General features: G+C 45.0%; 1 protein-coding gene across 1 annotated transcript in view; it reads left to right on the top strand.

Moving 5' to 3' along the window:
• Positions 1–27,080, top strand: part of tgfbr2l (transforming growth factor beta receptor-like) — a 102,818-nt gene that overhangs the window by 39,542 nt on the left and 36,196 nt on the right. Inside the window, exons 2-3 of the mRNA XM_070874543.1 lie at positions 12,407–12,560; positions 16,593–16,795. Coding sequence (XP_070730644.1) covers positions 12,407–12,560; positions 16,593–16,795 — 357 coding nt within the window. The remainder of the gene's footprint in view (positions 1–12,406; positions 12,561–16,592; positions 16,796–27,080) is intronic.

Raw genomic sequence — 27,080 nt, 5'->3', positions numbered from 1 at the left:
TGCATTGGCGCACGCAAGACTCCAAATCTGAGTCGATGCCGGGTCACCACACATGGGATCTGGCTATAGCTTTCATCATTACTATGCCTGGGTGGGTACTGTGTAGGTCGCGTATGAACGTTTCCCTGACTTTCTTAGGCAAAACCACGCAATTACCCCACAAAAGACAGTCCGCCTGTATGGACATTTCGTCTTTGCGCCACTGGAACGGCTTGATCTCTTCATGCATCTCTATTGGGACTCTGGACCAGCTCCCATGGAGGACGCAGTTTTTTTTTTTTACAGGGGACAGTAAAGGATCCTGCCTGGTCCAGGTCCTGATCTGGCAGGCCGTAACGGGTGACTTTTCGTTTTCAAATGCATCCATCATCAAGAGCAAGTCTGCAGGCTGTGCCATTTCCACCCTGGTGGTGGGCAATGGTAGTCGACTGAGAGAATCAGCGCAGTTCTCTGTGCCTGGTCTGTGGCGGAGTACATAGTTATATGCAAAAAGTGTAAGCGCCCATCTTTGGATGCGAGCAGAGGCATTGATATTAATACCTTTGCTATCTGAGAATAGCAATATGAGTGGCTATGGTCGGTTTCTAACTCAAACCTGAGACCAAACAGATACTGGTGCATTTTTTTCATCCCGTAAACACATGCCAGAGCTTCTTTTTCAATCATGCTATAGGCCCTTTCAGCCTTGGACAAACTCCTGGATGCATAGGCAACCAGTTGCAATATTCTCGATTCGTTTGCTTGTTGTAACATACACCCGACCCCTTATCGCAAGCTAGCACTAAACGTTTACATGGGTTATACAGAACAAGCAGTTTGTTGGAACATAACAGATTTCTAGCTTTCTCAAAAGCAGCCTCTTGTGATTTCCCCCATACCCAGTCACCTCCCTTGCGTAGCAGCACAGGTAGGCGTTCTAGCAAGGTGCTTAACCCGGGTAGGAAATTACCAAAATAGTTGAGGAGTCCCAGGAACGACCGCAGCTCCGTCACATTCTGTGGTCTCGGCGCGTTCTCGATGGCGTCGGTGGGTCTGACGCCGTCTGCCATGATTCTTCTCCCTAAGAACTCAACCTCTGGCGCCAGGAAAATACATTTCAGTGTTTCAACCTGAGTCCCTTGCGATCTAGCCGACTTAGAACCTCTTCCAGGTTCTTCAAGTGTTCGATGGTGTCCCGACCTGTGACCAGTATGTCGTCCTGGAAAACCATGGTGCGTGGAACCGACTTTAGCAGGCTCTCCATGTTCCTTTGAAAAATTGCCGCGGCCGATTGAATTCCAAACGGGCATCTATTGTAGATGAACAGACCTTTGTGCGTGTTGATGCAGGTGAGGCCGTTCGCAGATTCCGCCAGCTCCTGCGTCATGTAGGCCGAAGTCAGGTCCAACTTAGTGAACGTCTTTCCTCCAGTCAGGGTCGCAAATAGGTCGTCTGCCTTGGGTAGTGGGTACTGGTCCTGTAGGGAAAAATGGTTAATCGTTACTTTATAGTCCCCACAAATTCTGACCGTGCCATCACCTTTGAGAACTGGAACAATCGGACTGGCCCACTCGTTGAACTCCACCGGTGCGATGATACCTTCTCGCTGCAGCCTGTCCAGCTCAATTTCCACTTTCTCTCGCATCATATATGGCACCGCCTGTGCCTTGTGGATGGGTCATGTACCAGGAACCAAGTGGATCTGCACTTTCACCCCCGAGAAACTTCCGATGCCTGGCTCAAACAACCATGGAAACTTGCTCAGAACCTGGGCACATGAGGCATCGTCGCCGGACGAGAGTGCTCTGATGTCATCCCAGTTCCAGCGGATTTTTCCCAGCCAGCTTCTGTCGAACAGTGTGGGGCCATCTCCTGGTATAATCCATAGTGGGAGTTCGTGCACTGCTCCATCATAGGATACTTTTACTGCTGCGCTGCCAATTACAGGGATCTTTAGTGTAAGTTATTAGCTTGGTATGAATGGGGCTTAAGCTTGGGCCTGTCATGTTGCACCACAGCCTGTCGAAGGCCTTTGTGCTCATGATAAACTGACTCGCACCCGTGCCCAGTTCCATGGATACTGGAATTCCGTCCAGTTCGACGTTTAACATGATCGGTGGACATTTCGTGGTTAAGATGTGTACCCAGTATACTTCTGCCTCCTCGGTTCGAGTCTCTAGTTCAGCCTGATCCGCCATGGATCAATCCTCCTCTGCAACGTGGTGGTTGCAGGGTTTGCAGCTCATCTGCACATTCACTGGAGGTGTCCCATTTTTCCACAGCCTTTGCACACATAGTGTTTGAAGCAGCATTGATGGGCTCGATGATCACCTCCGCAGCGCCAACAAGGTGTTAACTGCCTCGCATTAACATTTGATGGCAGAATCTGGGTCATCTGAGGTCGTGCAGCTGCAGGCATGTACGTTCTGCCATATGCATTCCTGCGTGAACACGATGTTACTTTGTATACTGTACTTGCCGAAACATCTTTATGCTGCGAAATTTGTTTGGTGTTATCGCTGGTGGACATAAATGCCTGGGCTATCGTTATGGCTTTGCTCGGGTTCGGTGTTTCAACAGTCAATAGTTTGCGAAGGATAACCTCAAGGCCAATGCAAAGCACAAAAAAGTCTCTGAGCATTTGCTCCAGGAGTCCATCGAATTCGCAATGTCCTGCAAGGCACCTTAGTTCGGCGACGTAGCTCGCCACTTCCTGGCCTTCAGACCGTTGACACGTGTAAAATCGATACCTTGCATCAGAACGCTCTCCTTCGGATTTAGGTGCTCCCGGACCAGGATACACAGTTCTCAATATGAGTTGGTTGTTGGTTTCACCGGAGCTAAAAGATTCTTCATGAGGTCTTAGGCTGTTGCCCCACAGACGGTGAGGAGGATCGTCTTTCGTTTGGCAGCGTTCTCATCCCCTTCCAGCTCTTTGGCCACGAAGTATTGGTCGAGTCGCTCCACGAAGGCCTCCCAATCGTCCCCTTCTGAGAATTTCTCCAGGATACCAACAGTTCTCTGCATTTTCGCGTGATTGTTCGTTATCTCGTTGCCAGTTATTATGTTCATAATAAAGCAATGTAACTGAATACTGTAGACATGAGTAACTGTGATCTTATCTCCTTTATTCAAACTCCAGTGTGTTTGTACAGCATGGGAGGCCTGCTTATATACAGTGCTCCCAAGGGATACTGGGATCCCTTGGGACTCCGACAGGTATGCCCTCTGGTGGTGGTATGATACAGGTTGCATAGGGTTGCATACATAACAAATACCTTACGTCGTGGAGTCATTACTAGAATGCTTACAGACACAATAGTGCAGATGCTGGACCATCATGAGTGGGACTGCTGAAAAAATGTTAGGTGGATGTTGCTTTACTTTATCGCTGATGGTCGTGTTTAATTTGGACTGCAATGTGTCTAGGCTGATAGAAACATTTTTCTTTGACCTTGCTGAAAGACCTTAATTGAAAAGCCCAATGTTGAAGGCAAAATAATTATGAATAAGTGAAAAGTCACATTTTGTCCATCCAAGCTGTTTAATTAATTCTGTGACACAGTCCTTCAAGAAGTTCTCAGGGAAGCACTACATATCATAGAGGGTGAGGGAGAAGAGGGTTCGAATTATCTATTGTAAGCCTGAGACAGCTGCAGACTCTGGCAACATTTGTATGAGGGGAAAAGTGTATAAAGTTATAGCTATTCAACTTTAGGGGCAGCGCGATTACAGACCAAACTGAGGAAGGACTACGGTTAATGGAACACAGCAAGAGACAAGTGCAGTGGTGACTCACTGGCCTACTGTTGAGGTTTCAATGACTAGACTGTCACTATCGCCTTGTTAATGTGTCTTTCTTTGTACTGCAAGGAAACTACTTCATAAAATCTGTTCTGATTCATCACAAAAGACCTGTACTCAGTGTGCCTTGTTGTGGTGACAGACATAAGTCTATTCCGAGAGATATAATTAATCTGACGCATTGAATAACCTTCACAGCACATAAAGCATGTTGTGATGGCCTGATGACTGTACCCATTATACAGTGGAGTCATATGTGAATGGGAAGATATTCCTGATAAAGCAGATGACCTGAGGGATAGATGTGTGTTTCTCACAAAGCACCACACATGATGTTAAAATCAGACACTCACCAAGAGAGGGTCAACAATGTGAGTGTATTTACAAGTGCACAATAACAAAGGTTACATAACATTATTACATTTACAAAAATTTACACCACCAACACCCACCCCTCTACCCGGCACTAGCACCTCTCTTTCCCCCCCCGCATTGAAGCGATGCCCAAGGTCCTCTTCCTTGCCCCGCTCCGCTGCCCCTCTCCGCCTCTGGTTGACGAGGTTGTGCAGGAGGGCAGCAGGATGTCTGCAGATGTGTGCGTCTTGGTGAGAAGGCAGGCGGCACAGCCGAAGGCGCCGGGATTTCCTACTCCTCCGCACCTGTCTGCCTTGAGGGTGTGGGGTCGGGGCTTGAACTGCGCGTCCAGAAGCCATCTCTTGCCTCAACGCCTCAACGGTCTCGGATGTGCGCACCAACACAGTGATGAGCCAGTCCATCTTGTCATCATGCTGTTGGGTGAAGATGGCTATGCTGGCAGCTATCCCAGTCATGGTCTGGAGCATATCGCGACGTATCTGCACGCTTGTCCATGATAGCTGGACCATATCCAGAATTGCAGAGAGCCGTGGTGAATCCTCAGGTGGATGCCTGCTCCTGGTGGGTTTTGGCGCTTTGCTTGCCTTCACGCCACAGCCTCTGCACTTGGTTGAGATAGCCAGTGTGGAGTCCGTTCCAAACCCCAGGAACTCGGAGGCTGATGCTGAGGTTCTGCTGACACCTGGCTCACATGGCAAGAGGCTGCTGTCATCCTGTTCCTGCTCCTGGAACTCAAGGGGCTCAAAGACGGGCCCTTCTCCCTCCTCTCTTGCTCCTCTTCTTCATGGCTCAGGGTGGTTGAGGCTTGCTATGACCATCCCGGGTGAGGTCTTTGTACCTGCGCTCCACCTCCGTCACGATCTCCTCCAATTCCAGCTCATTAAACCATGGAGCTCTGGGCCTGGTTTTGCCAATCTTCATTGCTGATTTCTGGCCACTCATCGTCAATGATGAAACGAATGGCTGCTCAACAGTTTGTGTGTCTCAATTTCTCCAACTGCCCCCTCTGCAACTCAAAAAGCCCCCTCTGCAACCTCCAACTCTGTCCTCTCCAACCTCCAACTCTGCCCCCTCTGCAACCTCCAACTCTGTCCTCTCCAACCTCCAACTCTGCCCCCCCCTGCAACCTCCAACTCTGCCCCCTCAGCAACCTCCAACTTTGCCCCCTCTCCAACCTCCAACTCTGCTCCCTCTGCAACCTCCAACTCACTCCTCTCCAACCTCCAACTCTGCCCCCTCTGCAACCTCCAACTCTCTCCTCTCCAACCTCCAACTCTGCCCCCTCTGCAACCTCCAACTCTCTCCTCTCCAACCTCCAACTCTCTCCTCTCCAACCTCCAACTCTCTCCTCTCCAACCTCCAACTCTCTCCTCTCCAACCTCCAACTCTCTCCTCTCCAACCTCCAACTCTCTCCCTCGCCAACCTCCAATGCTCTCCTCTCAAATGTCAAATCTCTTCTCTCCCCTCTCACATTCACAGGTGCCTTTATGTGCATGCGCAGTACAGCAATCAGCCTCAAACGACCCCCAAATGATAACACGTTGGAAGACAAAAACTACAAAACAAATCGCGGAGTCTCGCGCATGCGCATTGGAGGCCCTCCGAAGATCCCTGAGTGGAGAGGCCTCCAACTGCCGCACACTGATGACACCGGCCGCTCACTCCCGCTCCCGCCTGGCGACTGCCGCTGCCTGCCACTGCCGCCCACACAACGGAGCCAAAAGTGGCTCCCGATGGGACCCGCCGAAAGCGGGCAGCAAAAAGGTAGGTTCCGTCTGGGGGCTGCCGAGAAATTGGCGGCAACCAAATTTGGCTCCCTATGTTTTTAAGAGGAGGCTAAAGTGTATGAGAAAGGATATTGCACAGACTCTTCAGAATGTGGATTATAGAAAATAGGAAACATAGAAAATCGGTGCAGGAGTAGGCCATTCGGCTGTTCGAACCTGCACCGCCATTCAATGAGTTCATGGCTGAACATGCAACTTCAGTACCCCATTCCTGCTTTCTCGCCATACCCATTGATCCCCCTAGTAGTAAGGACTACATCTAACTCCTTTTTGAATATATTTAGTGAATTGGCCTCAACAACTTTCTGTGGTAGAGAATTCCACAGGTTCACCACTCTCTGGGTGAAGAAGTTTCTCCTCATCTCAGTCCTAAATGGCTTAGCCCTTATCCTTAGACTGTGACCACTAGTTCTGGACTTCCCCAACATTGGGAACATTCTTCCTGCATCCAACCTGTCCAAACCCATCAGAATTTTAAACGTTTCTATGAGGTCCCCTCTCATTCTTCTGAACTCCAGTGAATACAAGCCCAGTTGATAAAATCTTTCTTGATAGGTCAGTCCCGCCATCCCGGGAATCAGTCTGGTGAACCTTCGCTGCACTCCCTCAATAGCAAGAATGTCCTTCCTCAGGTTAGGAGACCAAAACTGTACACAATACTCCAGGTGTGGCCTCACCAAGGCCCTGTACAACTGTAGTAACACCTCCCTGCCCCTGTACTCAAATCCCTTCGCTATGAAGACCAACATGCCATTTGCCTTCTTAACCGCCTGCTGTACCTGCATGCCAACCTTCAATGACTGATGTACCATGACATCCAGGTCTCATTGCACCTCCCCTTTTCCTAATCTGTCACCATTCAGATAATAGTCTGTCTCTCTGTTTTTACCACCAAAGTGGATAACCTCACATTTATCCACATTATACGTCATCTGCCATGCATTTGCCCACTCACTTAACCTATCCAAGCCACTCTGCAGCCTCATAGCATCCTCCTCGCAGCTCACACTGCCACCCAACTTAGTGTCATCCGCAAATTTGGAGATAATGCATTTAATCCCCTCGTCTAAATCATTAATGTACAATGTAAACAGCTGGGGCCCCAGCACAGAACCTTGCGGTACCCCACTAGTCACTGCCTGCCATTCTGAAAAGTACCCATTTACTCCTACTCTTTGTTTCCTGTCTGACAACCAGTTCTCAATCCATGTCAGCACACTACCCCCAATCCCATGTGCTTTAACTTTTCACATTAATCTCTTGTGTGGGACCTTGTCGAAAGCCTTCTGAAAGTCCAAATATACCACATCAACTGGTTCTCCCTTGTCCACTCTACTGGAAACATCCTCAAAAAATTCCAGAAGATTTGTCAAGCATGTTTTCCCTTTCACAAATCCATGCTGACTTGGACCTATCATATCACCTCTTTCCAAATGCGCTGCTATGACATCCTTAATAATTGACTCCATCATTTTACCCACTATTGATGTCAGGCTGACCGGTCTATAATTCCCTGTTTTCTCTCTCCCTCCTTTTTTAAAAAGTGGGGTTACATTGGCTACCCTCCACTCAATAGGAACTGATCCAGAGTCTATGGAATGTTGGGAAATGACTGTCAATGCATCCGCTATTTCCAAGGCCACCTCCTTAAGTACTCTGGGATGCAGTCCATCAGGCCCTGGGGATTTATCAGCCTTCAATCCCATCAATTTCCCCAACACAATTTCCTGACTAATAAGGATTTCCCTCAGTTCCTCCTTCTTGCTAGACCCTCTGACCCCTTTTATATCCAGAAGGTAGTTTGTGTCCTCCTTAGTGAATACCGAACCAAAGTACTTGTTCAATTGGTCTGCCATTTCTTTGTTCCCCGTTATGACTTCCCCTGATTCTGACTGCAGGGGACCTATGTTTGTTTTTACTAACCTTTTTCTCTTTACATATCTATAGAAACTTTTGCAGTCCATCTTAATGTTCCCTGCAAGCGTCCTCTCGTACTCTATTTTCCCTGCCCTAATCAAACCCTTTGTCCTCCTCTGCTGAGTTCTAAATTTCTCCCAGTCCCCGGGTTCACTGCTATTTCTGGCCAATTTGTATGCCACTTCCTTGGCTTTAATACTATCCCTGATTTCCCTTGATAGCCACGGTTGAGCCACCTTCCCTTTTTTATTTTTACGCCAGACAGGGATGTACAATTGTTGTAGTTCATCCATGCGGTCTCTAAACATCTGCCATTGCCCATCCACTGTCAACCCCTTAAGTATAATTCGCCAATCTATCCTAGCCAATTCACGCCTCATACCTTCAAAGTTACCCTTCTTTAACTTCTGGACCATGGTCTCTGAATTAACTGTTTCATTCTCGATCCTAATGTAGAATTCCACCATATTATGGTCACTCTTTCCCAAGGGGCCTCGCACAACGAGATTGTTAATTAATCCTCTCTCATTACATAACACCCAGTCGAAGATGGCCTCCCCCCTAGTTGGTTCCTCGACATATTGGTCTAGAAAACCATCCCTATGCACTCCAGGAAATCCTCCTCCACCGTATTGCTTCCAGTTTGGTTAGCCCAATCTATATGCATATTAAAGTCACCCATGATAACTGTTGCACCTTTATTGCATGCACCCCTAATTTCCTGTTTGATGCCCTCCCCAACATCACTACTACTGTTTGGAGGTCTGTACACAACTCCCACTAACGTTTTTTGCCCTTTGGTGTTCTGCAGCTCTACCCATATTGGGCCCAAGTTTCCACACGATAAAAAACAGGCGCCCCTCCGAGCTGGGCGCCCGTTTTTCGCACCTAAAACGGCGCCTAAATAAAATATCGCGATTCTGGAGCGTTCTGCAGATCCTTGTCTGCCTGGCGCGGCGTCCAGGGGGGCGGAGCCTACACTCGCGCCGATTTTGTAAGTGGGAGGGAGCGGGTACTATTTAAATTAGTTTTTTTCCTGCCGGCAACACTGCGCGTGCGCGTTGGAGTGTTCGCGCACGCGCAGTGTGAAAAAAACATTGGCACTCAGCCATTTTTGTAGTTCTTTGTAGCTGTTTAATTTTTGAAATTTTTTTTAATAAAAGCACATTGCCATCAGCACATCAGCACTTGCAGCCTTCTCACTGTCTCCTTCCCCCCCCACCCCGCGTGAAGAACGGGCGCCTCCTCCCCCCCCGCGGGAAAGAACGGGCGCCTCCTCTCCCCCCCCCATCCCCGCGGGAAAGAACGGGCGCCTCCTACCCCCCCCCCGCGGGAAGAACGGGCACCTCCTCCCCCCGCGGGAAGAACGGGCACCTCCTCCCCCCGCGGGAAGAACGGGCGCCTCCTCCCCCCCACCGCGGGAAGAACGGGCACCTCCTCCCCCCGCGGGAAGAACGGGCGCCTCCTCCCCCCCACCGCGGGAAGAACGGGCACCTCCTCCCCCCGTGGGAAGAACGGGCGCCTCAGGCTGACTGCAGCATTCTCCGTGCCTGAAGCACTTTCACACAGGTAGGAAGATGGTTTATTTAATCTTTTCTTTGCTTATAAATGTTTATTCAGGTTGGATTTATTTGTATAATATTTGTAGAAGTATAAATAAGGATTTATTATAGAATTTAATGACTTCCCTTCCCCCCCCCACCTCGTTCTGGACGCCTAATTTGTAACCTGTGCCTGATTTTTTAATGTGTAGAACAGGTTTTTTCAGTTCTACAAAAATCTTCACTTGCTCCATTCTAACTTAGTTTGGAGTACGTTTTCACTGTGGAAACTTTGAAATCAGGTGTCAGTGGCCGGACACGCCCCCTTTTGAAGAAAAAATTCTAGGGTTCCAAAGTAAAACTGTTCTAACTGACGAGAACTGCAGAAAAAAAAATGTGGAGAATTGCGATTTCTAAGATAGTCCGTTCTCCACCAGTTGCTCCTAAAAATCAGGCGCAAATCATGTGGAAACTTGGGCCCATAGATTCCACATCATCCAAGCTAATGTCCTTCTGAATTATTGCATTAATCTCCTCTTTAACCAGCAATGCTACCCCACCTCCTTTTCCTTTTATTCTATCCTTCCTGAATGTTGAATACCCATGGATGTTGAGTTCCCAGCCCTGATCATCCTGGAGCAATGTCTCTGTAATCCCAATCACATCATATCTGTTAACATCTATTTGCACAGTTAACTCATCCACCTTATTACGGATACTCCTTGCAACCAAACAACATATGTCGGCCAAACAACGATACTGAATGAATGATACAGATCTATGGCATGGTTTCTACATGTGTCTGTTGATAAATATATTTCAATGATAAATACACTGATAGTACAGTTTGGCCCTTGCTGGTGAACAGTTAAGTTCTGCAGAGCAAGTGCAACTTATTTCTTTCAAGATTATTGTTATTTGTTTAAATAAGTTTACAAATGATCTGAATACAGTGTGCCAGCACTATGTTCCTATTTTTCTTCAGCAATTTATTTTGCTATGGTTCAGTTTAAGTTACTCCTGACTATAATTTACAACAGTGGATATAACATTAGCATGAACTATGTTGTACTGTTGCACAAAAGTCTCTACAATAGGTAAGCAGTGTGTGACAAAGTGCAAAATGAGTAACTGAGAACTATAATTCAAAAAACAATCAAGAAACATGGTGTAAATTATAAAATAATATTTTAAGTGGTACTTTCTAAATTTTATACTGGCAATATTGCTTACTGTTTAACTGCAGTTTTCTGCACATTTTTGTCATCTTCCCACATTATTGAGCACTGCCCTCAGAGGAAATTTGCAGGCAGCCTGCAAGACATCCACGCTGTTACACCGGATATCCAACTTAGATATTGACATTTGACTTGTTTTGCTACTACCATACGAAAGAAAATCTTCCCATTAGATCTTTCATTTCTATATTTAATGATGTAGTAATTAGGAAACTAGTTGTCAATAATTAGTATCAATATATTCTGAAAATGGAACAGTCGGCAATCCTGGCTCTGTTATTTGTCACTTGATATATGTGCATTGTGACTGCTAACCATGTCTTATGATTTTAGTTTAAGCAAAAAGTATATTTAGATATATTTTGGCAACAATCCCTGTTTCATATTTTTGTTTAGAAACATAATCCATGATTATATTTGGCTTATGAAAGAAAGGCATGGGTTCAATTTTAGTTGGGAAAATGAGCTGTTTTTAATCAGTTTTATTTCACTCTGGTATTGTCTCATCCAAAGTTTTTGAAGTTTATATTTTGATGTTTTGCATTTGTCTCAGTAACATCTGGAACGCTTTCATAAATGCACAATCTTTCTTTTTTATGTTTGTGCAGCTTTATTAAATCATCGAAGGCTTAATTTGCAATTCGTCATCTGGATTTAATTAGAGTTAATATGAATGATGTGGCAGTAAGAATGTAGCGATGGGGGGAGGGGATTGGGACACAACTTACTCCAAGAAGTTAATGTTCTTCCTGATAGAAGATTACAATCTAACTTAGTCAATCTTAGCCTCATATACTGCTCCAAATTACCTCTTATATATAACCGCTGATGCAAAACTGTGTCTGATTTCCTCACAAGATATGGATTGAACTAAGCAAGGTTCAAATAGGGCCATAAAGAGAAGCGCAGAGTGTCTTAATAGCCATAACAGATTAGCAGATGTGGAATGGCAAACAAGTTCTGAAGTTTTAAAATGGCTTTCTATTAAGAAATTGCTGAGGTTTCTGGTGTGTACAATAGTTCAAAACAGTTTTTGATTTTGATGCTGTTTGGAACTTTACTGAGTCCATTACTGGCCCTGTAGTTTGATTGGATTCAAAGTGCACTTTCTTAACTTATCTGAATGAATCCAACATGAGACTTTAAAAGAGAGAAGTAAACAGTAATAGAAACTCACATAGAACAATTATACATAATAACATGTTGAACACTGTCAAAACTTGAACTGATCTGCGTGTGTGGGTTTTGTGATTTTATGCTGACCACTGGGTCACCAAAGCATTTCCTTTTACCTTTACAAATAAGTGTTTTTCAAATATGTACGGCGCTCTATTTTCCAAGGAATTTCAGTCACAAATTCGACTGAATTGTTTTCTATCAGGCCTATCCTCTCCTCTCCTCTCCTCTCCTCTCTTTTGCTTCCCTCCCCTTCCCTTCCCTCATCTATAATGTTGAGGGTTAGGGGCAGATGTAAGATATGCTAAATCTGATTTTTTATTGCTTTGTTAACAATGTGTTTTTTTAAGTGTTCAGAAATGATACTTACTGTTCATATCTATGTATTGCAATTACGAAAGTTTTATGCAAATAAATATCATTGAGATTCTTCTGCAAAATGATGCAGCCCCCTTAAAACAGTTTCATTGTTGACAACTTAATGTAGTTTGTTTTGATTTGTTGTTTAAAATACAATCGCTGTCAGCTGCATGGTGGCTATATGTGGATTTTTTTATTTCTGGAAGTTTGTGTTTCTTTGTTTTGCAGTTTTGAATACCCTTGTCTTTACAAGTTTCTTGGAGACAAACCTATGCAAGTGGTGTGACTACACTAACCCAATATGCGAGGACAATGTGTGTTACAGCAATTGTACCTTGAACTCTTACTGTGAGAGTTCAGAGGAAATATGCGTTGCCATATGGTAAGTGTTAATTGCAGTTTTAGATTTGGTGCACAACATGTCTATTGTATGAACTGCCTGAAGTTAACAACTTTATGGTGAATTGTAATTTTCCTTAGTTGCAAATATATCTGTACATTTTTAGTAATGCTCTAAGCTCATCCCATTCTGCATATCTGGAAGATTTTGTTCCTTATCAGCACAAATGGCCTTTATCTAAAACAACAAAAATTACATTTATTTTTATTGTTATGATTGGCTTCTTCCTGCTTTTCAAGCAGCTAAAACTTTCTGAAATATTGAAGCAGTTGCATTCTCCAGAATATAATATTTACATTAGAAAGTGAAAACTATAGTAAGATGTTTTAGAGAGGCCCATTGTATCACCAGAACTCAGTGACTTGATGCATTTTGCTTTCTCAACCTCTTACCTTGTTATCTGAAGAAAATGATATTAAAAGGCTTGTGGTAATTGCTTCCTGCTGAATAAAATGGTCTATTGAGCCAAAGTGTTTCAAACGAGACAATGCACTTAGCTTGGTCAACCATAGTTGCAGAACACATGCAAATTCTTAATATGGAAAGAAAATCTCCTAAAAATGAACAATTTCATGATTTTGTATCAAATAATAGCACCTCAAAGTATTTTCTGAACTCCTCCATTTTCTCAGTGGCGAAATGCACTGCATGGTAAAGTAGTGATCATATAGAACATGAAGATCCCAACTGCAACCTCTAGTCTGCACTGTTAGTGACATCAGTAAGGGTGGAGATGGTTTCTCTGTGCTCCCAGACTAGCAAAGGAAAAATCAACCAAGGTTTCTGCTCCTGGCCTTTGCCAGTGATACAGTCGGATAATATGTGAACATTCACTGTGAAGGCTTACAAATGATGAATGGCTACATGAGTAACTGACTTCAGGAGAGGGGGCAAGCAAATGGGAATGAAGTTCACAAAAAGATGTTTATCTGGAGCTTCAGGGATTTTCCCTCTTCTCATTTAGTAATTGTGTTTTTTATTTAAATGTTTCTGTTATTTTCTTTATGTGTAACATTTTTGTACAAGAAGGTGGATGATCTCCTCGCAGGTTTCTGTCAATGCTACTCCGTAACTGGACACTAGGAGCTGCACGACAAAAGTTTCTTTGTAGAAAAGCATTTTATTTCCACTCAACTTTCTTTCCGAGGAATACCATTTAATATTTGTTCATTTCATATAAAGGTTGGTTCTTTGCCGCCTTGCTCCTACACATAGGATTATATAGGATATACGTCACAGAAACAGGCCTTTCGGCCCAACCAGTCCATGCCGGCGTTTATGCTCCACTCCAGACTCCTCCCGTCTTTCATCTAAACCTATCAGCATAAGCATCTATTTCCTTCTCTTCCATATGCTTATCTAGCCTCCCCTTAAATGCAACTATACTATTCGCATCAACCACTCCCTGTGGTAGTGAGTTCCACATTCTCACCATCCTCTGAATAAAGATGTTTCTTCTGAATTCCCTATTTGATTTCTTGGTGACTATCTTATAATGATGGCCTCTAGTTTTGCTTTTCCCCACAAATGGAAACACTATGGGGTGGAGATTCTGTCGTGCCTCTGTTGCGACGTTAACCCGGGCGGAGCGGTAAATTTTGCATCGGCAAATGGTATGCGTCTGCCACTGCAAAATTCATCAGCTAGGCCTTGAGTTGGAGTGGAGCGCTAAGGGAGGCATTGCACACCTCTTTTAAGGCGCTAGGCCAACTGAGCAAGTGAAAATCCCGAGCTAAACAGCCAGCCTCGGGGTAACCAAAGCGAGGCCTCGGGGGCAAAAAAAAATTCTGAAACAAAAGACCAAAAACGTTCCCAATAAATAACTCACGCTACCACAACATAAATCGCAAAATAAACATTTAAAACAATCACATTTGCCTCAGGTCGACATTACTTACCTCACTGCAGCCGCTTCAGCTTTAAATGCCAGCTTCCACAGGCATTCCCACCAGGGCCGCTACAGGGCGCCAAGAGTCGGGGGCTGATCCAAATATCAAGCCTGTGTCGCAACCAGGGGCGTTGCACATGGGCGGTAATGCTCTACGAAACCGGCACCAAATGTCCCAACGGGGCACTGGAAGCTGGCTGCCCATCCAAAAGTGCTTACTGCTGCCATTGTCGCCCCTCCGGGGTGCTAACATGATCGGCAGAAAATGGAAAATCCAGCCCCAAGTCTACTCTATCGAAAGCTTTCATAATTTTATAGATTTCTATTAGGTCAGCCTTCTCTTTTCAAGAGAAAAGAGACCCAGCCTGTTCATCTTTTCCTGATAGTTTAACCTTGCATTTCTAGTATCACCTCTCCAGTGCCTTTGTGTCCTTTTTATAATATGGCAACCAGAATTGTATGTAGTGCTCCAAGTGTGGACTAACCAAGGTTCAATACAAGTTTAGCATAACTTCTCTACTTTTCAATTCTATCCCTTGCTTTTTTATGGCCTTAGTAACTAACCTGTGTCGCTACCTTTAGTGATTTGTGTATTTGTACTCCGAGATCCCTTGGCTCTTCTACTCCATTTAGATTCTTATTTTCCAAGTAATATGTGACCTCCTTATTTTTCTTAACAAAATATAATACCTCACATTTATCTGCGCTGAAATTCATTTGCTAATTATATGCCTATTCTGCAAGTTTATTAATGTCCTCCTGTCATTTGTTGCAGTCCTCCTCAGTATCAGACTATCCCCCAAATTTGGTGTTATCCAAAAATTTTGAAATTGTGTTTTTGATTCCAAAGTCTAAATTGTTAATATAAATTGTGTACTACATTGGTGCCAGCACTGATACTTGTGGGACCCCACTTTACACTCTGAATAGCTACCCTTAAGCTCTACTCAATGTTTTCTGTCTTGAAGCCAGCTAGCTATCCATTCTTCTACTTATCCCCTGATTCCGCATTCTCTGATTTTATTATGGGGTACCTCATTGAAGACCTTTTGGAAATCTAGATAAATGACATCTACTGCATTACCATTGTCTGTTCTTTCTGTTACCTCTTCAGAGAATTCAATGAGGTTGATCAAGCAAGACTTTCCCTTTTGAAATCCATACTAACTATTATTATATTTTTGGTTTTTGGATGCTCTTCTATTTTTTTCCTTCAGTAGGGATTCCATTATTTTTCCTACCGCCGATGTTAAGCTGACTGGTCTATAATTCCCTGGACATGTTCTGCCTCCCTTCTTAAATATAGGTATTACGTTAGCTATCCACCAGTTCTCTGGCACTACACCTTTTTCTAACGAATTATTAAATATATATGCAATAGTGCCTTTGCTATCTCTTCCCTAGATTATTTAAAAATGCGTGGATGTAATCTATCTGGACCAGGGATTTTATCCTCTTTGATTTGATTAGTTTATTTAATAGTTCTCCTCTTTTTATTTTAAATGCGGTTGTATCATTTCTAATCTCATCTTCCATTGTCATGTCCACCAGATCTGTCTCCCTGGTAAATACACGATTAATTTACTTTTCATCCTCCTCGTGAGTATCCCTTATACCACATGTCACAGAGTGGGCAGACCACCCACACCCAGGTCTCCATTTTACGTGCATTTTCCCCTCCTTTTTGATCTTACCCTGGCAGGAACCATAGCTGGCAGAAAGAGGGGCCAGGATAGGCAACCTCTTCTTTGGCCATTGTGAGGATTGCTATGTATCCAACTACCAGAAATTACGCAGTGGCCTGGGGTGAGATGCCCTCCAATATTTGCATCTTGAATACAGTAAATCATTTGGATGTTTCCTAATAGCTTTGCCCTATCACTATATGGTACAGCACATTGGAGCACCAATGCACTTTCCACTACATCATCCCAGGAAGAAATATTTCACCAAATTCTTGCACTAGTTGCTTTCTATTTACAATTATCTTTCTCATTAAAATATTCCAACCAAAATAATAAAATGCACAAATTATTGTTTTAAGTTGGTCAATCATTATTCTGAACATTTGAATTTGTATTTAATGGTCTACATGACATTTCAATAAACCTTTGCCACTCCCATAGGAAGAAGGAAAATGAATCTACGAGTGTTCAAACTATGTGTCACTATCCAGATTTACCAGTGGAGGACGTAATAATCACAACTTACAATACAACAGTTTGTATCATGACTGAGCAGCCTGTAGAGAAAGGGAAGGTGTATGTGTGTGGCTGTACCAATGAACAGGAATGCAATGATAAACTTATATTTGAAGCTGAATTAGATGGTGAGTATATGCCTTTTCTTTAAAAAATCATTTCTGAATAATTTATTTCATACAATGCATTTATCTTTCTCGATTACCACAGATCCTTTCTCAACCAGAAAGTTAGTAAATGCCTTACAAAATCGACAATTGACAAATATACCATTGAAAGAAATTTGGGGTACTTTATTTTGTTAATTTTGAAATAATACCATCTACATAAGAACGTAAGAACATAAGATTGGAGCAGGAGTAGGCCATACGGCCCCTCGAGCCTGCTCTGCCATTTAATACAATCATAGCTGATCTGATCATGGACTCAGGTCCACTTCCCTGCCCGCTCCCCATAACCCCTTATTCCCTTATCAGTTAAGAAACTGTCTATTTCTGTCTTAAATTTATTCAATGTCACAGCTTCCACAGCTTCCTGAGGCAGCGAATTCCACAGATTTACAACCCTCTGAGAAAAAATTCCTCCTAATCTCAGTATTAAATGGGCAGCCCCTTATTCTAAGAATATGCCCTCTAGTTTGAGCCTCCCCTATCATTGGAAACATCCTCTCTGCCCCCTCATAATCTTATACGTTAAGAAGGCATATGGAATGCTTGCCTTTATTGGCCGGGCATAGAATATAAGAGCAGGGAGGTTATGCTTAAATTGTAAAATACTTTGATTAGGCCACAGCTGGAGTACTGCGTGCCTTTCTGGTCACCGTATTATAGGATGGATGTGATTGCACTAGAGAGGGTGCAGAGGAGATTTATTAGCACGCTGCCTGGAATGGAGAATCTTAGTTATGAGAACAGATTGGATAGGCTGGGTTTGTTCTCATTGGAACAGAGGAGGTTGAGAGGAGACCTCATTGAGGTGTACAAAATATTGAGGGGCATGGACATTGTGGATAGTAAGGGTCTATTTCCATTGGTGGGGGAGTCTATTACGAGGGTGCATAGTTTTAAGGTGGTTGATGGAAGGTTTAGAGGGGATTTGAGGGGTGGGGGAGGGCTTCTTTACACAGAGGGTTGTGGGGATCTGGAACTCGCTGCCTGGACAAGTAGTGGATGCAGAAACCCTCACCACTTTTGAGAGATTGTTGGATGGGCATTTAAAGTGCAGTAACCTGCAAGGTTATGGACCTAGAGCTGGTAATTGGGATTAGACTGAATGACCTTTTGTTGGACAGAGCAGATATAATGGTAAGTATTGCAGGGAATAGAATACGGCAGGGTGATCTTCTGGACTAGTTTCGATCGCCTGGATGGGTCGGAGTGGAATTCTCCCAGATTTTTTCTCTCTAAATTGGCCTGGGTTTTTATCTGGTTTTTGCCTCACCCAGGAAATCACATGGCTCTGGTTGGGGTGGAGTGTAGAATGTTTTAGTATAAAGGGTGTCGCAGTTGTGGTGAGACAGATTGGTTGGGCTAGGTGCTCTTTGCCTTTCCGTCATTGTTCATTGGTTTATATGTAACCTTTAGGGCTGCTGACCAAGGGCCGTGCGGCTCTTTGTCGGCTGGTGCGGACACAATGGGCCGAAATGGCCTCCTTCTGCGCTGTAAATTTCTATGTTTCTAAGATCACCTCTCATTCTTCTGAATTCCAATGAATAGAAGCCCAACCTACTCAACCTTTCCTCATAAGGCAACCCCCTCATCTCCGGAATCAACCTAGTAAACTTTCTCTGAGGCAGGCAGTGACTAGTGGGGTGCCGCAGGGCTCAGTGCTGGGACCCCAGCTATTTACAATATACATTAATGATTTGGATGAAGGAATTGAGTGTAATATCTCCATGTTTACAGATGAAACTAAACTGGGTGGCAGTGTGAGCTGTGAGGAGGACGCTAAGAGGCTGCAGAGTGACTTGGACAGGTTAGGTGAATGGCAGATGCAGTATAATGTGGATAAATGTGAGGTTATCCACTTTGAGGGCAAAAACACGAAGGCAGAATATTATCTGAATGGCGGCAGATTAAGAAAAGGGGAGGTGCAACGAGACCTGGGTGTCATGGTACATCAGTCATTGAAAGTTGGCATGCAGGTCCAGCAGGCGGTGAAGAAGGCAAATGGCATGTTGGCCTTCATAGCTAGGGGATTTGAGTATAGGAGCAGGGAGGTCTTACTGCAGTTGTACAGGGCCTTGGTGAGGCCTCACTTGGAATATTGTGTTCAGTTTTGGTTTCCTAATCTGAGGAAGGATGTTCTTGCTATTGAGGGAGTGCAGCGAAGGTTCACCAGACTGATTCCTGGGATGGCTGGACTGACATATGAGGAGAGACTGGATCGACTGGGCCTTTATTCACTGGAGTTTAGAAGGATGAGAGGGGATCTCATCGAAACATATAAAATTCTGATGGGATTGGACAGGTTAGATGCAGGAAGAATGTTCCCGATGTTGGGGAAGTCCAGAACCAGGGGACACAGCCTAAGGATAAGGGGTAAGCCATTTAGGACTGAGATGAGGAGAAACTTCTTCACTCAGAGAGTTGTTAACCTGTGGAATTCCCGACTGCAGAGAGTTGTTGATGCCAGTTCATTGGATATATTCAAGAGGGAGTTAGATATGGCCCTTACAGCTAAAAGGATCAAGGGGTATGGAGAGAAAGCAGTAAAGGGGTACTGAGGTGAATGATCAGCCATGATCTTATTGAATGGTGGTACAGGCTCGAAGGGCTGAATGACCTACTCCTGCAACTATTTTCTATGTTTCTATGAACTGCCTCCAAAGCAAGTATATCCTTTCGTAAATATGGAAACCAAAACTGCATGTAGTATTCCAGGTGTGGCCTCACCAATATCCTGTATAACTGTAGCAAGATTTCCCTGCTTTTATACGCCATCCCTTTTACAATAAAGGCCAAGATTCCATTGGCTTTCCTGATCACTTGCTGTACCTGCATACTAACCTTTTGTGTTTCATGCACAAGTACCCCCAGTTCCCGCTGTACTGCAGCACTTTGCAATCTTTCTCCATTTAAATAATAACTTGCTCTTTGATTTTTCTTGTCAAAGTGCATGACCTCACACTTTCCAACATTATACTCCCACCTGCCAAATTTCTGCCCACTCACTTAGCCTGTCTATGTCCTTTTGCAGATTTTTTGAGTTCTCCTCACACATTGCTTTTCCTCCCATCTTTGTGTTGTCAGCAAACTTGGCTACATTGCACTTGGTTCCTTCTTCCAAGTCGTTAATATAGATTGTAAATAGTTGGGGTCCCAGCACTGATCCCTGCGGCACCCCACTGATTACTGATTGCCAACCCGAGAATGAACCATTTATCCCGACTCTCTGTTTTCTGATAGTTAGCCAATCCTCTATCCATGCTAATATATTACCCGCAACCCCGTAAACTTTTATCTTGTGCATTAACCTTTTATATGGCACCTTGTCAAATGCCTTCTGGAAGTCCAAATACACCACATCCACTGGTTCCCCTTTATCCATCCTGTTCGTTACATCCTCAAAGAATTACAGCAAATTTGTCAAACATGATTTCACCTTCATAAATCCATACTGACTCTGCCTGACCGAATTTTGCTTTACCAAATGTTCTGCTACTGCTTCTTTAATAATGGACTGCAACATTTTCCCAACCACAGTTGTTAGGCTAACTGGTCTATAGTTTCCTGCTTTTTGTCTGCCTCCTTTTTTAAATATGGGCATTACGTTTGTAGTTTTCCAAACTGCTGGGACCTCCCCAGAATCCAGGGAATTTTGGTAAATTACAACCAATGAATCCACTATCCCTGCCGCTACTTCTCTTAAGATCCTAGGATGCAAGCCATCAAGTCCAGGGGGCTTATCTGCCTTTAGTTCAATTATCTTACTGAGGACCACCTCCTTAGTGATTGTAATTGTGTTAAGTTCCTCCCCCCCCGCCCCATAGCCCTTTGACTATCCACTGTTGGGATATTGTTAGTGTCCTCTACCGTAAAGACTGATACAAAATATTTGTTCAGAGTTTTTGCCATCTCCATGTTCCCCATTACTAAGTCCCCGGTCTCGTCCTCTGAGGGACCAACATTTACTTTAGCCAATCTTTTCCTTTTTATATACCTATAGAAACTCTTGCTATCTGTTTTTATATTTCATGCTAGTTTACTTTCATAGTCTATCTTCCCTTTCTTAATTATATTTTTAGTCATTCATTGCTGGCTTTTAAAAGCTTCCCAATCTTCTGTCCTCCCACTAGTTTTGGCCACTTTGTATGCCTTTGTTTTTAATTGGATGCAGTCATTTTACCAGGATTTAAGTTGGGTTACATATATCATTAGCTTTATGTACATGCAAAATGTTTCCCCCCTTTTGTGTGAAACATTTACAGTAGATAAAACTTCAAACTTTTCTTCCACCCATCCCCCTCCAGCAAACCTGCACATGGAAATATTGTTGCCCCATATTTCTAGGGAAATGTCAGTGGATGAGTTTATAATTCACAAAAGAAACTGCACCAAATCTTCTCTCACTTCACCACCCCTCCTCTCCTCTCGCTTCATACACGTTCTGTCTGATTATGACCATGTACAATATATTTCATTCCTGGTAAAGTTTATTTATCTAATTCTCTGCATTTGTATCCTGGGATTTATTTTTCTGTATCATGCTTTTCCTGTATGTGTTCAAACAGTAAAAGTGGTTAATGAATCACTTTACCTCCCAACATGCAGAAGCAAAAATTAAGTACAAAACTCAGCTCTAGAAGGTTTAGAAGGGATTTGTGGAGAATATTTTGCTCCCAGAGGGTAGTGGGGGTCTAGAACTCACTGCCTGAAAGGGTGGTAGAGGCAAAAACCCTCATGGCATTTAAAACGTACTGGATATGCACTTGAATTGCTGTAACCTACAAGGCTACGGACCAAGAGCTGGAAAGTCGGATTAGGTTGGATAGCTCTTTGTCGGCCAAATGGCCTCCTTCTATGCTGTAAGTTTCTATTATTCTATGGGCCCGAATTTGTTGAACTTACCAGCCGGCGAGTTTTCTCGGCGGTCTCCCTGTTTTTTCAGCGCTCCCCCCTCCGAGCGAGTTTGGTGAGGCCCTCACGCCGGTGGGAGAGAAGACCGCTGGGGAGCGTCTGCTGGCGTGTAATGCTGACAAAAGTCCTCCCACCCACTCCCTCCCAAGATTGGTCCAGGCGATCCTCCGCTCCAGCAGCAGAGAGGACCGCCGCATGGAGGCAGGTCCTACCTGAACGGTAAGTATGAAGACCTGCAAGAAAAGGTTAATAAATTGGTTTTCTTCATTTCTTCTGCAGCGATTTTGTTGGATAGAGTCCTCTGAAGGATTTGTAATAGTTTTCTTTTCATTTCTTGTTATATCTACAATTACCATCGAATAACTCCACCAGGCCTTGTACTGTGAGTAAGGGCTGTGTGACTTCAGTCCATTTAATACGACTGTAAAGTGAGGGGCAGCATGGTTGATCGCCTTTTACATGCGCTGCACACCTGGCAGGTAACCCCTAAGGCCTCCAACATCAGTGCCCTCAGGTGGTATTCACTATGCAACTATGTACAAAGAGTTTGCATACATGACATCATTTCCCCCCCCTCAAAGTCTTTGATGCGAGTTGATTACAGGTTAAGGCGAACCAAAGCCCTGTGCTCCCTGGTTGACCGTCTGAGTGTCGCTTCTGGGCCTGGGTGAGTTGGTTGGGCCACTGCTGTCTTGCAGCGCGACTGGTTGGGCTGGACTGTTGAGGATGGTGGGATCATCCTCGTGGTTGGCAGCGAGGTCTGTTGTCGATTGGGCATGTGTCGGTGGGTCGCTGAAGATGAGGTCCTCTTCCGATGGTTCCTAGTTATCTGTGAATCGTAATTTGGTTTGGTCCAAATGTTTTCTGCACATTTGACCATTAAGCAGTTTGACAACAAACACTCTATTCCCCTCCTTGGCTAATACAGTGCCGGCAACCCATTTGGGGTCCGGACCATAATTCAGCACAAACACAGGGTAATTTACAGTGATGTCGCATGATACAGCCGCGCAATCATGGTACGTGTTTTGCTGATAACATCTGGTTTCCACCTGATCAATCAGATTAGGGTGTTCTAAGGAGAGCCTGGTTTTGAGTGCTCGTTTCATTAGTAATTCTGCAGGGGAAACCCCGATAAGCGAGTGGGGTCGTTCCTGTAGCTGAGCAGTACCCGGGACAGGCAGGTTTGTAAGAACCTTCCGTGATATGTTTCAAGCTCTATGGTTTGGACTGCCCGCTCTGCTTGGCCATTGGATGTGGGTTTGAACGGGATAGATCTGACATGCTTGATGCCATTACGGGTCATGAATTCATTGAATTCCGAGCTGGTGAAGCACGGACCATTGTCGCTGACAAGAATGTCGGGTAAGCCATGGGTGGCAAACATGACCCTGAAGCTTTCAATGGTGGCTGCGTACGTGCTGGATGCTATTATTACACATTCAATCCATTTGGAGTAGGCGTCCACAACAACCAGGAACATCCTTCCCAGAAAGGGGCCCGCATAATCCACATGGATCCTGGACCACGGTTATGGGGGCCAGGACCAGAGACTAAGTGGAGCCTTCCTGGGAGCATTGCTCAGTTGTGAGCATGTGTTACACTGGTGCACGCACGACTCCAGGTCCAAGTCAATGCCGGGCCGCCAGACGTGGGACCTGGCGATAGCCTTCATCATAACTATGCCTGGGTGGGTGCTGTATAGGTCACGTATGAAGGTTTCTCTGCCTTTCTTTAGCAAGATAATGCAGTTACCCCATAAGAGGCAATCTGAATGGATCAACATTTCGTCTTTACGATGGTGAAACGGCTTGATCTCGTCTTGCATGTCTCTAGCGACCGCTGGCCAGCTCCCATTGAGGACGCAACTTTTTACAAGGGATAGCAGAGGATCCTGGCTGGTCCAGGTCTTAATTTGGCGGGCTGTTACGGGTGACCCTTCGCTATCAAAGGTATCCTTGGCCAGTAGCAAGTCTGCGGGCTGCGCGTTTTCACCCCGGTGGTGGGCAACGGTAGTCAGCTGAGAGCATTGGCGCAGTTTTCAGTGGCTGGCTTGTGGCGGATCACATAGTCGTAGGCAATGTTAGTGCCCATCTTTGGATTCGAGATGAAGCATTGGTGTTAATGTCTTTGCTTTCCGAAAACAGTGAAATTAGGGGCTTGTGGTCTGTCTCTAACTCGAACTTGAGTCCGAACAAATATTGGTGCATCTTTTTTACAACGTAAACACAGGCTAAAGTCTCCTTTTCAACCATGCTGTAGCCTCTTTCAGCCTTGGATAGGTTTCTGGATGCATATGCAACCGGTCGGAGCTTTCCCACAGCATTGGCTTGCTGCAAAACACACCCGACACTGTACGATGACACATCACATGCTAAAACTAGACGTCTACATGGTTCATATAATACCAGCAACTTATTCGAACATGGCAGGTTTCTGGCCTTCCCAAAGGCGACCTCTTGATTTTTACCCCAGGCTCAGTCGTCTCCCTTGCGTAACAGCTTGCGCAACGGTTCCAGCAAGGTGCTCAACCCTGGAAGAAAATTACCAAAATAGTTGAGGAGTCCCAGGGACGAGCGCAGCTCCGTTACATTTCGTGGTGTGGGTGCATTCTTGATGGCTTCTGTCTTCGAGTCTGTGGGTCTGATGCTGTCTGCCGCAATCTTCCTCCCCAGGAATTCTACCTCTGGTGCCAGGAAGACACATTTGGATCATTTCAACCGGAGTCCAACTCTGTTTAGTCGACTTAAAACTTTTCTTCCAGGTTGTGCAGGTGTTCGGAGGTGTCACGGCCAGTGATAAGGATGTCGTCCTGAAATACGACGGTGCGTGGAACCGATTTCAACAGGCTCTACATGTTTCTTTGGAATATGGCTGCAGCCAAGCAAATCCCAAACAGACACCTGTGGTACACGAACAGTCCTTTGTGCGTGTTAATGCACGTTAATTTTTTTCGACGATTCAACCAGCTCCTGGGTCATGTAAGCGGAGGTTAGATCCAGCTTGATGAATGCCTTTCCCCCTGCTAATGTCGCAAAAAGGTCATCGGCTTTGGGTAGTGGGTACTGGTCCTGTAATGAGACTCGGTTGATCGTTACTTTGTAGTCGCCACAAATTCTGACCATGCCATCGCTCTTTAATACCGGAACAATTGGGCTGGCCCACTCATTGAAGTCGACTGCCGATATGATTCCCTCGCGTTGAAGTCTGTCCAATTCGATCTCCACTTTCTCCCTCATCATGTAGGGGCCCGCTCGAGCCCTGTGATGAATGGACCATGCCTCGGGGACCAAGTGGATCTGTACTTTGGCACCTGTGAAGTTGCCGATGCCTGGTTCAAATAAAGATGGGAACTTGCTCAGCACTTGAGTACAGGAAGCATTGTTCACTGATGATAATACCTTGACGTCTTCCCAGTTCCACTGAATCTTCTCCATCCAGTTTCTGCCAAGCAGCATTGGCCCATCGTCTAGTACAATCCACAGTGGCAGCTCGTGTGCCTCTCCATCATAGGATACTTTTACGTTCGCACTGGCAATAACTGGTATCCGTTCCTTGGTGTAAGTGTGCAGCTTTATCTGAATCAGGCTCAGCTTGGGTCTTTGTGCTTTGTTGTTGCCCCACAGCCTTTCACAATTGACTGACTCGCCCCCACTCCGTGTCCAGCTCCATGGATACGGGAACGCCATTTAATTTGACTCTTAGCATCATGGGAGGACTTTTTGTGGAGAAAGTGTGCACCCCGCACACTGCTCCCTCGGGCTGAGTTGCCTCTCTAGCTTGTCCTTTGTGATCCACGCTGGATCGGGACTCTTCTGCCAACTCCACTGCCACGTGGTGAGTTGCAGTACGTTTGCACATTCGCTGGAGGTCGTCCTTTGTTCTGCAGCTTTTGCACGCGTAGTCTTTAAATCGACATTGATGGGCACCAAGATTACCCCCGCATTGCCAGCATTGTGTTAATGATTTCGCATTTACACCTCTTGGCGGCCTAGCAGCACCAGGCATGTAGGCTCTGCTCTGTACAGTTCTTATTAGTTCAACAGTTCTGCCTGCAATCGGCGTTATTTTACGTACAGTACTTGCCAGTGAGCTCCGATTCTGGTAGGAAGTCATCTGTATGGTATCGCGACTCGAGGACATGAACGCCTGGCTTATGGTGATGGCCTTCTTCAGGTCAACGGTTTCGGCAGCCAGTAGCTTGCGAAGGATATCCTCGTGGCTAATGCCCATCACAAAAGCGTCTCACAACGCATCGTTCAAAAATCCCGCGAATTCACACAGCCCCGCAAGCCGTCTTAAGTCAGCGACATACTTCGCCTCGTCCTGGACCTCCGGGAGGCGGTGTGTGTTGAAGCGATACCTGGCCGTTACGATGCTCTCCATTGGTTTGAGGTGTTCCCGAACCAGCGTGTGCAGCTCTGTGTATGACTTCTCCGTTGGTTTCACTGGTGCAAGCAAATCCCTGATGAGACCATAGACTGTGGACCTGCAGCTGGTCAAAAGAATCGCCCTGTGTTTTCCTTCCAGTGCCTCGCCATCCAGGTCATTAGCCACGAAGTGCTGGTCAAGCCGCTCGATAAAGGCTTCCCAATCTTCACCTTCTGCATACTTTTCTAAAACACCAACGGCAGCCATGACTGCGTAAAGGTTCATAATCTGTAACTCATCGCCAGTTGTTATGTCTGCAATTAACATCGAATAACTCTATGAGGCCTTGGTTCTATGAGTAAGAGCTGTGTGACTTCAGTCCATTTAATATGACTGTAAAGTGAGGGGCAGCATGGCTGACCGCCTTTTATATGCCCCTGCACACCTGGGCAGGTAACCCCTGGGGCCTCCAACAGCAGCACCCTCAGGTGGTACATCGTACATAGTTATATAGTGAATACAAAGAGTTTGCATACATGATATGTTGAACATTGTTTTTTTTACTGTTCCCCCCCACCTCCCTGGGCCCGAATCTAGCCTCGGTGTTACTTTGCCGAGGATCGCATTTGCCTATCTGCCGTTGCTGCCCAGATTCGGCGTGTAACACCCATTTTTTCTGCTGGGCTTTTTTTTTTCATTTTTTCACCAAACCTCCGACCAAAGTACCGTCAGGATCTTAGCGGTCCTTTCGACGCTACATGGGCGGAACTTAGGTTTGACCAAACTCGAGCCCTATGATTCTATGATAGACTGTTTCATGGCCAATTTCAAGACCTTTGTAAGTGACCATGGACTTTCCTATAACTTTAAATTACAAAGCATTCAGTGCTAATGAAACAACATAAACTTATTCAGACAAGCAAAGTAAATTTAAGTGCAACTTATAAATATTGTGATGCTTTAA

Source organism: Pristiophorus japonicus, chromosome 3, assembly GCF_044704955.1.
Source record: "Pristiophorus japonicus isolate sPriJap1 chromosome 3, sPriJap1.hap1, whole genome shotgun sequence".
Classification (NCBI taxonomy): Eukaryota; Metazoa; Chordata; class Chondrichthyes; family Pristiophoridae; genus Pristiophorus; species Pristiophorus japonicus.
This window is presented reverse-complemented; position numbering and strand designations above follow the sequence as displayed.